General features: G+C 41.1%; 1 protein-coding gene across 4 annotated transcripts in view; it reads left to right on the top strand.

Moving 5' to 3' along the window:
* The window catches only part of MARCHF8 (membrane associated ring-CH-type finger 8), an 82,786-nt gene extending 70,834 nt beyond the window's left edge, over window positions 1-11,952 (top strand). For 3 of the 4 annotated variants that reach the window (XM_042863154.1, XM_042863152.1, XM_042863153.1), the window contains 5 exons: window positions 336-415; window positions 719-1,564; window positions 3,479-3,659; window positions 7,496-7,643; window positions 9,941-11,952. In XM_042863154.1, the coding sequence (XP_042719088.1) occupies window positions 336-415; window positions 719-1,564; window positions 3,479-3,659; window positions 7,496-7,643; window positions 9,941-10,245 (1,560 nt within the window). In that variant the 3' untranslated portion in view covers window positions 10,246-11,952. The remainder of the gene's footprint in view (window positions 1-335; window positions 416-718; window positions 1,565-3,478; window positions 3,660-7,495; window positions 7,644-9,940) is intronic. The other variant, XM_042863155.1, reaches the window with a different exon arrangement.
* The last annotated feature ends 1,574 nt before the right edge of the window (window positions 11,953-13,526 follow it).

Raw genomic sequence — 13,526 nt, 5'->3', positions numbered from 1 at the left:
TGCTCATTTCCTGAGCGGTTGTTCCGTGCGATGTCTGACAGCTGGCAGGTTCCGCTCCAGAGATGGCTGCATCTGACCTTGGGGAAAAATGTTTCTGTTCCGATCTCTGTTTTTCCAAGGATGAGGCTGTGACAACCTTCCTTCTTAGTGCTTGACAATGACACCTCACTTTCTTGCAACCAGCCCTTGAATATCTGATGTAGAGTGTTATCTGACTCTATATGCTGTGTTCAACCCTGAAGGTGACTGCTGTGCCTACAGAATTTTTCCGACTTCTGACTTGCTTTTTTTTTTGTGTCTGTTTTTTTTTCCCCTTTATTTTTATGTCACTGCAGGCTGGAAGTCCAACCTCTATCACAGCTCCCCATAGCTTCTCTCGGACTTCTGTTACGCCATCCAACCAGGACATCTGCAGGTAAATTGTCCTGTTTGCATAGCTACAGTGAGGCTTGTGCAAGCTTCATTTAAGAAAAACCAAAACTGAAAAAGCATATGGATGGGGAAGTAAGCAACATGGGGTTCTGGTCTGAAGCGTTCCATTTGTTTGACTCAACTGCTATCTAACACTGCTTCATTGAATCCCACTGACTGGCCCGCTGTGTTTGCCATTCCCACACTAGCTGTAATTCTCATTTCTTCACTTTTAATTATATGTGTTCTCTTATGTAATTGTTTTTTTTTACTTTCTGTGCTTTTTATTCCACTGTTCTGCATGCAGTTCCAGTGCAGTGTTTTCTGAATGTTGTCATCACAGTCCAGTGCAGTCTGCTGTTGTCTTGAAAGATCCTCACTGCCAGAGTTCTCTGACACAAGGGGTCACTGTGACAGTAATCTGTCAGGACACGTTACATGCAGCAAAGAGAAACTCCCATGGGCAGGATCGGGGCCAGGCGCTCAGGGCTGCTAAGAATGGAAAGCCCACCCGCACTCTGAAATTCTCCAAGTCCCTCAATGACGTGGACCAGAAGGCACAGAGCACCGGTGAGTGCTTTGACTACGTGGAGCGAACATGCTCGGAAGGCAAATTGACCCCGACTCAAGAGCAGTGTTTGAAGATTAACAAATTTCATCTTAAAGAGAGGAAATCGCTGAATCTCAGGCCTCTTTCTTTTAGCAATTCTAAACACTCCTACATCCCTTCCCTTTCCAACTATTCGAGTGCATCAGGAGGAGCAGAAAACCGCAGCGCTGTACATATCCCCTTGCTGGAGGACAGAGTGGACCATGACACCTCAAGAAGCAAAAAACTGTTGCGTTACCTTTTTTCCTTCTCCCACACCTCCAGCACCAGCAGTCTGCATAAGTTCCACGAACTGGAGAGCTATTCCAGTCACTTCCAAGCTGAGAAATCCTCCAGCATGCTGGTGGAAAGCACAGACTTCTGCTCTGAGGACATGGGAGATGATGACGTCTTTGAGGACAGCACCTCAATGAAACTGAGAACAAAAGAGCAGCGGGCACCACTCTGTTCGGTTGAGAAGGACAGTGACCTTGACTGCCCTTCCCCCCTCTCAGAAAAATTCCCCCCTCTCTCCCCGGTGTCTGCATCGGGGGATACCTGCAGGTTGGTGCGTCGGAGAACCTCCCTTTCAAGCCTTCCTGTGTGCAGTGGTGACCATTCTGCTTTCCCTGCCTTTGTGCTGTTTGTCTTTTTTTTTTTTTTTTTTTTTTTTCTCCACCCTGTCACCTTGCTTTAATATGTGCAATGTGAAGCATGCAACCTTCTCTCTGCTTTCCTGCACCCCTCTGACGCACTTAACAAGTCTGCTAAGCCAAAGCATATCCTTGGGAGTCAAATAAATTCTTCTGCAATTCGTTTCAGATTTGGGGTTCTGAGATCGCATTTTTCTTTCATCCTTGCCCAAACTGGGAATATTATGAGAGAATCAGTTACACATAGTAAAAACCAAGCTGAAAATTTCTTAGCTTTTAACAAGCAATGTGTTTTCCAGACAGCCACTGCTGAGTTTGTCAGAGCATAGGCAACAGAACGTTGGTTTTGAGTTCTGGTCAATATAGCCTAAGGTTATTTCTTAACCTTTACCTCCCCATTTCTAAATGGTTAAGATGAAAGAGAGAACTAAGCATTGGTTATTAGTGATGATTAGTGAGTAGTGTGAGGTCCAAAAAAGATGGGATCTCCTTGTTCCAGATACAGAGGATTAGCTATTTACGTAGGTGAAAGGAACACACAGCTCTGGACTGTTTTGTGGTAAATTGTCTGCAGGCCTGCCCCATCGCAGCTTCTGAATAAGTCTGGGGAGCAGGAGATGCCAAGCATAGGAGTAACTGTCACATCCTTCTACCAAGCATTTTCCTATCTTAATCTTTCTCCTCTTTGACACTGCTTTCTGAAGCTGACTTTGTTAATACCTGCCAGTAATTTTTTATTTCCTCAATACCCCATTACCAGCAAATTCTAGTTTGTTACTTGCTTGTCATCAACAAGATGCTCTTTTAATCCACCCATTAGTTCAGTCCCACTTGCCAGCTATCAGCAAGGTCACAAGAGGCAAGATGCTACACATCAGTGAAAGATTTCAGTAACAGACAGGGATGGCAGCATGCCAGGATGTGCTTCACATATGCTTAGTAACTTATATTCATTCCCCGAGCTCCTTACCATCCCCTTTTCAGTTCCTGACCTCTTCCACATGGTTAGAAGGACTTAGTGATTGATGTCTGATGCAGCCCAAGTGCTGTGCGTAAATTGAAGCTGGAAATCAAATGCCAGCACCTGGTAGTAGCACTGTGTCAGGTGTCCTTGCTATTTGCAGTTAGACGGTGAGGGAAGCTGGGAATTTTGCAGAGCTGGTGCTTCCTTAGCAACTTTTGCAAAAAAAAAAAAAGGAATTGGAAGAGCAAAGCCATTAGTCCTTTTAAAGTAGGTGTATTTGGGGAAAATGGATGCTGTGTCTTTGCAGTGTGGTTCTGTCTCTTAGCATTTGGCACTAGAAATAATCATTTCCCTTGTGCAAAATTTGGACCAAATTAACTCTCCATGATACTGGGTTGGGCTGGTTCACAGTTCCTTTGGGAATTTTGTTTCATCTTCTGCATTACATTCTAATTCATGAGTACCTCTCTGTGCATACTTGGTCTTGGGAAGTGCAGTCGAATCTGTTTAGATGCTGTTTTCAGTTAAGTGCTATTGTTCTAGTAGATGAAGGATTGTCATTTCTCACACTTTTTATTTTTTCTTTTGGGTACTAAATTTCTGTCGGGCTCTGTGTGTCCACCTCATCTGTTAGAAGGCAACTGTCTAGTTAGCAGTGTCTGTGCTCAAATATTTTGTGTATGTGTTTGTGTAGCAAGGCAGTTCTTTAGTTTTAGCTCCTTTATAGAATACATTCCTTTGATGCGTGTGTCTTAGGATCATCAACAGATAACCATGTGTGATCACAGATATTACATGCCTCTTCTTCCACATGCTTTCTGCTTCCTCTTCTTCTAATGAGCAGCTTTGCTTCTGATTCAGGATATGTCACTGTGAAGGAGATGATGAGAGCCCTTTGATTACCCCCTGTCACTGCACGGGAAGTCTTCATTTTGTGCACCAAGCCTGCTTGCAGCAGTGGATCAAGAGCTCAGATACACGATGCTGCGAACTCTGCAAGTATGAGTTCATCATGGAGACAAAGCTGAAGCCTTTGCGAAAGGTAGGCTTTGTTAAACATACATCTGTGCAGAAAAGAGGCTGTCATTGCCCACAATCCCACAGAACCAATTTGGTGGCTCCTTAGTAATTCTGGTCAGTTTTGTATAGGTGCTGAACGATTTCAGTTGTCTAACACTCAGCTTCATAAATTTAGCATCAGTGGAGTCCAGCTCTGAGAAGTGGTATTTTCCTGCTCTGACCATTGTCAAGATAATTCTGCTTCAAGAATTCATCAACTGCCCAAGTGAGAAATGAGTCTCAGTCCTTCCTCCCTTTACATTGTCCTGCGTGTAAAATATAGATTTAGTACAGCCCAGCAGTGCTCTCTGTAAATGCACTCATGTACACTCACGCTCATGCATATGTGCATGCAGCAGCCTGATTTTTTCACAGTTGGTTTTCAGAGCTGGTGCACAAAGGCATTTGCTTTCCAGTTATCCATGCTGTTTCTCTGGAAATATTGTGTTTTGTATTACTGCTGTCTGCTTTGGTTTGCTGTGCTGAGATCCACATGGCTTTTAAAGTCTCTTGAAAATATGAAGATCTCAGTTTAAAGTTACTTTAAATCTTATGTTCTGAATGTAAATGTAAATTGATTGAAATTTTAGCTTTTTTTTTTTTTTTTTTTTTTTTTTAAGGAGCATACCTATTTTAGTGTAAGTAGAAGGATGTTCACTGATAAATGTTTTCACTTTTACCTTTTCTTAGATTATGTATGATCAGGTTTTAGTACTTGGGGCTGCTATGACCTGTTTTGTTTTATAAACAAATTACCTTTCCCAAGTCTGGTGATTGAGAACTTAGATACCTTTGTGTCTTGTAAGACCAATTTTGTTCTCCCACATTTGCTAGGCGTTCGAATTCAGTTGGTCCTTACCATCAGGATTCTGAAGTGAAAGTCACTGGTGTTCTTACCACAGACAAATCTTGCTGTGGAAGATGTTAACAGCAATAATTTCAGTCTAGAACTATAGTAACTGAGAAACATTCAATTATTGATTATTCTAAATGACAAGGGATGGGAAGTCCAGACTGCAGCCATCTGAAAGCTGCTGTGAGAACTTGTCTGACTTCTAAAAGTGAATCCTAACAGAAAATAGAGCAGATTTCAAACTCTTTATTGGTTTTGATTTATTTATTTTTTCTTAATGGAGATCTACGGTCCACAAAGTATATAGCAGAGGATGTAATGTTGACAGCACAACCTCTGCTTATGACAGCAGAGAAGCGCTGCCATCTAAGCTGTAGCTTTTTCTTTGGTAGCCTCTTAGCACAGAGCATAGTAGCTCGGAGCTGCAGTTATGGCTGCCACAGGCTCTGCTATCACGCAGACAGAACTGCACAGCCCATCTGTAGGATGTGAAAGAAATTGGAGGAGCCCAAATAAAAAGACTTGCCATAGGTGATGGTTAGCTGCTGATTTTTCCGTGCTCACCCTGCCTGGAGTGGGCGGGAAGCATTTCCTGCATATTGATACACGGTGAGAAAAAGCTGTTGGGCACCTTCAGAAATGAGTCATTCGGCATCAGTAGTTATATCTGAACAGGTCATCTATTGGAGAGAGACCACATGCCAGGAGGTGGGGGCTGAGCCATAAGTAGAAGGATAAGAAAGAATTTACCTTTCAAATATGTCTGAAGGGTCCTTTAAAGGTTCAGCTGCAGCCAGAAGACAAGCTGTGTCTTCAGCTGATCCTTTATCATATCCTGTCAGTCAGGACAAAACTGTCTGGAACTGGTGATTACGGACAGGATGGAACAAATAATAGGGCTTGTGCTTGTCTGCAGGGCAGAAATGAAATTTAGCATCCTCAAAGTCTTAAGGCTGTATTGCATCACTGCATATTGGTCTGTCTTATGTTCAAACGTTAAGTTATAAGGGGAAGAGAGTGAGGAGCAAACTGCATCACGGTACAAGTGGAAGTGAGGGGAGACAAGAGCGGGAGTCTCTATTTTATAATTCAAATGAAAACAAAACAAAGAAATAAAACCTAAAAGTTCTGTAGATTTGATAGAAATGCTGGCTTATTAAATTGTGAAATGTTGCTTGCTGTGTCATAAGAATAATGCAGCATGGACCTCTGGGTCCTCTCTTGTTTCCTCTCTGGGCTATGGCAGAATCAAACTAGCAGAATAGCTCCTCTGCTGTGCACTCCTGTCTTTGGAAAGATGAAGTGGTATGGGATGGTTTGGCAGCTGTGATGCCAGCATATAATAAGAGAAGTAAGAGTCCAGTGGAAGATCTCTACCTGCAAAACAAAAAAGAGGAATACAGTCAAAATGCAAGTCCTTGTGGCCCTGTAAGAATATTCACACATGCTTACACTTTGACAGAATAAATGAATCAAATTGTATTTTCTGTAGATAATGAACACCATTGTTTAGATGCAAAATCCATTTCCTATTTAAAACATATTGTCCAAAGCAAAAGTTTTGTCCAGTCTTTTTGTAACAATAATTGAAAGTGTGTAGTTTTCTAGCATGATATGTGTTGGTATATCACTGCTGGAAATCTTCTGTTCTTCTGCCATGATGAGATTTGGATGTCCACTGATACAGAAATGTGGCTGTGACTTACTTGCTTGTTGGCAAGACAGAGAATATCACAGAATCCCTGTTTTATGGTTCAACCATTCTTGTATTTGCAGCAGTGGTAACAATGATTCAACCTGATGAGTGATCTCATTAAGGTCATCCTCATTATCTTCCACACTTTTCCACACTTTTCAAAGTCAACTTTTTCTGCAAGTTATTCTAGGAGACACCAAATGCACCTCTCTAGAGCACATAGGTATGTATGAGAAGCTGATGTGCCCCTGTATGCAGTTTGTGGAAATACAAGGAAAGCTTGTCTTAACACTGTCCCATGCAAATATGATGAGGGATGTGCAACACACCTGCAAAAGTTTTCTTCATACACATAAATTGCTTTGGAGACAAAAAGAAAAAGAAAAAAAGCCCAACAATTTCCTGGTGCCATTGGTAGAAAAGTAAAGAAAAGCTGATTCTGAAAAATTCCCTGTATACTTGAAGCACCTGTAGTAACTGCCTTCTTTCTTTGTGTCCTTTCTAAACGACAGTGACCTGATGTCGTGGTTTCTCCTGGGACTGTATAAACATTATGATAGGTGCAGGTCGGGGGGTTCAATTTGCTGCATCCTTTAAATTGTAAAAGCTGTCATCCCCGTTCTGCTGTATACTCTTAGGGAACATATTTAAGTATACTTGAAACACTGAAAATAAAATCCATGTTGCTGCTCTGAGTAGTGTTAAATAAATGTGAAGATTGAATAAAGCCTCCAGAGATAGGAGGTGAGAACTAAACAGCCTTGAGCTGAGTGCTAAACAGCTTTCACTGCACACTGGGATAGTCTAATGGCCCACAGTGAGATGCCATACACATACTGGGTGATTGGATTGTGCACCACTCCTGCTGCAGCGTGTTACTGAATGGCTGCCTGAGCAATGACACCCTTTTGCCCTTCATGATGCTCATTTCTGACTGTGGGTGCTTGCTGTTCATTGCTTTGCGAATACACTAAAGAACAGACTTGCTTGAGCTGTGCTAGGATCTCTGTGGGATAACTCAGTGCTGCAGCTCTGGAGGGAGATGAGTGCTGTTATCCCCTCCTGCACCAGGAGTGATTGCACCCATTATGGCAGAGCAAGCTGCCAGCTGCACACACTGTGGTCAGAGCAAGAATAATGTGACTTACAAAACTTAGGGGGAAACTGGTCCTTTGCCTGCTTTTGGTTTTGATCAGTGTTTTCTCTTTATACTTTCTGGTAACTGTGATGAACACTTAATCTCTTGTTCTGCTTCTGGGTTTCTTGCCAGTGGGAGAAGCTGCAGATGACAGCCAGCGAGAGGAGGAAGATCATGTGCTCTGTAACATTCCATATCATTGCCATCACCTGCGTTGTGTGGTCTCTGTATGTCCTCATAGACAGGACTGCTGAAGAGATTAAACAGGGACAGACTACTGGTACGTTACTTGGTTGTCTTCCTACTTACTCATTTGGAATTATTCTTTATCCTGAATGCAGAGAGGATGCAAAACCTGAGAATGCAGGTAATGCTTTTTCTTAGATCAGTCAGCTTTAGGCAGAGATTGAGTTGATGTAAAAGAACAGTTCTAAAGTGATTTAGTTAAATTGGTGTAAATTTGTCTGTAGATTCTTTTAAGTCTATTACGTGTCAATTTTGCACTTGTGAAATGCACAGATACAAGAGAAAACCACTGTAACCAAACACAAAATTGCACTGGCTTTGCTAATTTAGTTCTAAGCTGGAACATTTACTGAGATGACAAGCATGTATGCATCTGTTTGCTACTATGACTACCTTTAGCTGAGTAGAAAGAGAACAATTTTAAAAAAGGGAAGAAGGAACAGGAACCAAAGTCCAAACCTCTGAGCTAAACTAACAGGCTTATTTTTTCTATTCAGCCATCTTTGAGACATATTAGCACAACTTTTCTGCGGGAGACACATTTGACTGAAGAAATTAGAGTGGTTGTGTGGGGAGCAGAGAAATTCAGAAATTCATCACTACACGGATGTCTTAACTTCCAGAGTAGCAGGTTTCCTTCAGTGTGCCAGCTGTGAGCTTACCAAATTGAAATGGGTTGACTTTGGAGTGCCGGGCTGTGAACTTGCAGCTCTTGCAGAACTGTTTTTTCAGGCAGCTGAGCTCCCCCAGAAGGTGGGGATTGGAGTAACAGGCTGTGCACCAAGGCTGGGTTTTAAGGCGAACCGTCCTTGCTCACAGAGCAGAGCACTGAATGCCAACCTCAAATGCAGTTGGGAAATGAGCATCTATAAGTGTGCAATTCCACAGAGCTCTTACAGTCTCTGTAGAGCAGAGTCACACTTCAGACAGCTTTGCTGTCATTTGTTTAGTTTAGCTGTGGTGTGATTGTTCATAGTTTCAGTCAGGAAGCTGCTTTGAATGAAAGTTTGTAGTTTCTGTTCCATCCAACACCATCTTTTCCACGTATGGTGGAAATTGTTCTTTCAGTGCAAGGTTTCCATATGATAAAGAAAAGCACTTTCTCTCAAAGATTTATTGTATCCTTGTTACTTTATTCAATACATTCGGTGAACATTACTAGGTATAGTATGGCTACATAGTACTTGTTACTCTGCTTTCTTTGCTTCCTTCATTTGGATTCCAAATCTGAAGGATGCTCTGAGGAGCTGCAGCGTGCATGTGTTTATTCATTCATGTCTGCACGGCAAGGCGTAGGCTATTGCTGCCTCCAGATGGCATCAGATAGCTCCCCTGTGAATCAGAGGTCCAGGTATTCATCACTAGTGGGATTTCATCAGTAGTCATGTTGCAGTGCTCTTTGGGTCTGGAGACTAAAATATTTTCATTCGTCCTACACTGCTGTGCATTTCCAAAAGAACAGTGGCCTGTATCTTGTAAAAACTTTGAAGACTTAGCTATGATTTTGTTACACTGCTAATTCTCTGAGAAACCTGAAAACGAGAAGTTCAGCATGATCTCATATCCATCTTGGGGATGCTTATCTTTCAGAAGGAGAGAAACTGGATGGATACAGGATGTGTATAAGCAGAAGATGTATAAAATTAGTCATTTCTCATTTAAAAGTATGTTATAGGGATGTAACGAGATCCAATGGCTAGGAGTTCAAACTGGGCATATTCAGGAAAAGTACTGGTGGTCATTTTTATTTTGTCAAGTGAGCTTGCCAGAATGCTTCAGCATCTCCAACACTTGTCATTTTGCATCAGAAGAGATGCTGTAGTTCAACTACAATCTACTGGGTCTTATGCAGGTAATCAAATTGTCAGTTTTGTGTCAAGAATGTCTCAAGCTGAATGGTGACAATGGTTCCCTTCAAAGACTGTGGCTGTGTGTATTGTGTGATCACAGAGTGGAACAGATCTCTGAATATCTTACTTTCAAGAGGAAAGCGTGCTATAGAAGCCCATTCATAATCTGATTAAATTTTCTTTTAAAAACAGGTATAAAAGGACCTAAAGTTTATACCTGGCTGTTGCCTTGGTTGTGCTGCACAACTGCTTAGTCATAAAGGATCAAGTGTTTTTGTGGGTTTTTTCTCTTTGAGGAGTGATATGTTATGTGAACTCAACAAGCTTAGAAGTCTACGTGTGTTAAACCTGAAGGGAGAAAAAAAGAGAGAACAAGAAAAACAGCAAAGTAAGAACTCTTAAGGTGTGTCCTTGAGAGATTCAGTATTGACCTGATGTTTTCTCTATTCCTTTTTTTTTTTTTTTCTTGCCTTTCTTCCAGGGATTCTAGAATGGCCATTTTGGACTAAGCTGGTTGTTGTGGCTATTGGTTTCACTGGAGGACTTCTGTTCATGTATGTACAATGCAAAGTGTACGTACAGCTGTGGAAGAGACTTAAAGCTTATAACCGAGTAATATATGTACAAAACTGTCCAGAAACTAGTAAAAAGAACATTTTTGAAAAACCTGCACTAATGGAGCCAAACTTCGAAAGTAAAGAAATGCTTGGGGTTCACCATTCAGATACAAACTCTTCACATTACACAGAGCCAGAAGACTGTGCTGCAGAAATCCTTCACGTCTGATTACTGGGTGGGAGGAGTAATTCTGTATGTCCTTGAAGATTTAAAATATCGTTGTTTACTGCAAGCTGCTCTACCTTTTTAAAATCGGCTAACAGCTGAGGGCTGGCGGATGACTTTTTTTACATTTGTGTTTTGTTGGAATTTTTTAAAATCCCTTCAGCATATCTATTAATGTTATCATGGTTGTGTACCTCTCAACATTGTCTCACGTGCTGACTGATCAAAGAGCCACAGGTATCTGGGTAGAATGAGCCTCCGTTGTGGTATCAAGCAAGCCACTGGTGGACTGTCATCAACTGCATATGGAGTCTGTTACTTTAGAATATGACTCTAAATGATTGTGGAAGGCATGTAGAGTATGGTTTGGTTGTTTTTTTTTGTTTGTTTGTTTGTTTTTCTTAAGCATAATGAAGGAGGTTGTCCCAGATGCCGCAGGAAATGAGAGAGCTAGAGTCTAATCTACCGCTAACACTGCCACTAACATTTTGTCTTAGGCAGGAGGTGTAACATTATGCTTTACATATTGTGATGAGTCTCACAAAGCATATAGCACTTTTAAAAATCTTTATTTTATGATGTGTATGTCCAATGAGAATGAAACTTGAAAGAATGTGTCATTTGCAGAACATTTCTTCGTTCTTTAACCCATCCATTCTACTAGAACGTAAGCCTCTTGCCTTATTTAAAAAATAAAAATAAATTCCAATGCATGATTTCCAACACATGCCCCCATTATCCTACTAAACATAACACTAAAAATCTGCCTCTTTGGCTTTCCTTTGAGGAGCAATTCTTTTTGAAGGATATTGCACTCGTGACATGTGGATGTGTACAGTGTTCATTTTCAATGAATAAGGGTTTGAATGCTCTATTTTAGGGATTGGTTTTGCTTTTTTGCTTTGTTTTTAACAGGTCAGACCATCAACAAATCTCCGTATATATACCTAACGTAACTGTCATTCCAGATCATTGGTAAAAGGTTTGCTGGTATACTGGTGAAAATGTGAGCTGTTGTGGAAGAAAGATATTTAGTCAATACAGATGAAATTGGTTTTCTTTCTTTAGTACTGTGTCACGTGTGAATTACCCAAGAATTTGACATTGTGAGAGGAGGTGCTAAGATGAAAATTTAGGAAGTAAGTATTGCATTAAGTGGATGAATTTAAAAAAATACTTGCCTGTTTTAGTCCTGATGTGATGCGTTATATGGTCAGAGAATAGCTTTGTCTGTTGCTTTGAGTTTGGGACTGGCTATTTAATCTGTCAGCCTTAATGAAAAGAGGGACAATTTTAAAATCTGTTTGCAGAGCTTTAGACAGACTTGCCCAAAGCCTGGGATGTCTGCTGTCAATTCACTTGTCCGATTTGCTTCACTGTCCAGCTTCGAGCTCTTGTTCAACCGAAGTCTCACATCAGTGTGACTGGGGTGGACACAAAGCCCCACTGAAACTCAGTACACAAGGCTTTTGTGTATGAATGCTAACTTTCTCTACCTGAGCCCAATCTAAATCTCTGTAAAGTCAATGATAATTTCCTGAATGATGTCTATAGGAATCTCCCGGACTTCTCTGCTACGTAAAAGCCTCTACTTACTTGTTGAGATACTGAATTAAATCCCTAGGTCCAGTTCAGGTTTTGCGTTATCCTTTTCAAGTACAACATCACTGGGCATGACTTTTTCATAATAAAAGTGGTTGCTTTAACATATCCCAAAAAAATGAGAGATCATTGATTTTTCCTTTTTTTTTTTCCCTTCTGATAATATACTATTTATTTATTTCTATGTTAATCTTTTTGAAAAATGCCTGAGATGGGACTAAGGTAAGAGGACACACACGATGAGTTGTTGAAAGTAGAGTGTGTGCATGCATGCCTCTGTATGGTCTCATGCTTGAAGCTTCCTGGCTGTGTTCTTCATGAACAACACAGTACCTTGTTCTTGAAAAACAGACCTCCAGGCAGTCCTAGCATAGCTGCACTGGCATGGGTTTGCATGCTGTGCTAGTTGTCAGGATATACCATGCTTGTGTGATGTAGGATGAGCCCTGCACACCTTACTGGACAGCAGTCTTCATGACCATATGCGTGTAGAGCTTGTTGTCTACGCCCATCATGTTTTAAAGTGCAATTACTAAGACCCTTTGCTATGAATGATCCCGTTCTAAGAACCCAGATAACATTCAGTCTTGTTATCTTTTTTTGGTCTGTGAAAAAGATTTACTGGATAAACTCAGGTAGGTTAATATCAGGTCTTACATACCTTCATAATTTTCTTCTGAAATGCCCAGTGCAGAAGGCTTTCATGTCTGCAAGATGCACAGAATCAGCTGTATGCATTCTCATCTGATCTGTGGACTTTAGGGGAAATGGAAGTCCTGGGACAAGTCCTGGTATGAAACCTGTTTGTGCTCCAGTTTGCATCTGAGAGGCAGCGGTGTCTGACTGGTGTTCTGACAGTGCCACAAAGGCATATTGTAACACACCTGTCCTTTTTAATCACTGTCATAAATGATTCTTGATGAAATATTGTGAAATCTCATTTGGCATTTTGGAAGCTCTATGCAGTATATACCAATTAGCATTCAGTGTATTCAGGACACTGAATGTTTTTGCTGTGGCGCTGTGTGTCATAGGAAGAGAAAAATATCCCTATTAAAATCATCTGGGGAAAAATAATTGCAGAAAAAACTGTTTTAGCCAGTGCTACACCCCCTTTCTCCAGTAGCTCTTACCCAAAAGAAAATAATGCCTAGTATTTAAATTCTCTTTACTAGTGAGGATTGCTCATACTAGGAAGGGCTGCAGAAGAGATGCATCTGCCAGGACTTGTCATTTAAGCTGGTCATACTTGAGCTGATTCTAGCTTAATGTTAACAGGGAGCTTCTGGAGCTACAGTTCTCTGCTTCTACATGGTGCTATCAAATTGTATAAGAAGGTTGAATGGTGCTTTTTCCTTCTTATTTCTCTAAGGAGATTCTGTTGACTTGTGTTCAGCTTCCAGCTGCAAGGCACTTGTGCTAGCTTGGGTGAGCTCCATCCTGCCCAACTGGATGTTGGTAATGGAAAACACCACTCACATCAAATCAGGCATTCCAGAACTTCCTTTTGGCAGCTTTTGAAATGACTGAAACAAAATGTGAGTTGTTTTGGTCCTTGTTCCTTGGCCAGCATTAGTTCAGGTTAGCTGGGACTTCTCTGGGACAAGAATTAAAATAGGAGGGAGTATGGACTTAGTACTCTTAGTACTTAGCTACCATAGCCTTTTCTGTAGATTGCCAGA

The sequence above is a fragment of the Lagopus leucura genome, unplaced genomic scaffold (assembly GCF_019238085.1).
Source record: "Lagopus leucura isolate 7727_CA_CO unplaced genomic scaffold, USGS_WTPT01 Super-Scaffold_739, whole genome shotgun sequence".
Lineage (NCBI taxonomy): Eukaryota > Metazoa > Chordata > Aves > Galliformes > Phasianidae > Lagopus > Lagopus leucura.
Note: the sequence above shows the minus strand (reverse complement) of the source record. Positions and strands in the feature narration are given on the sequence as shown.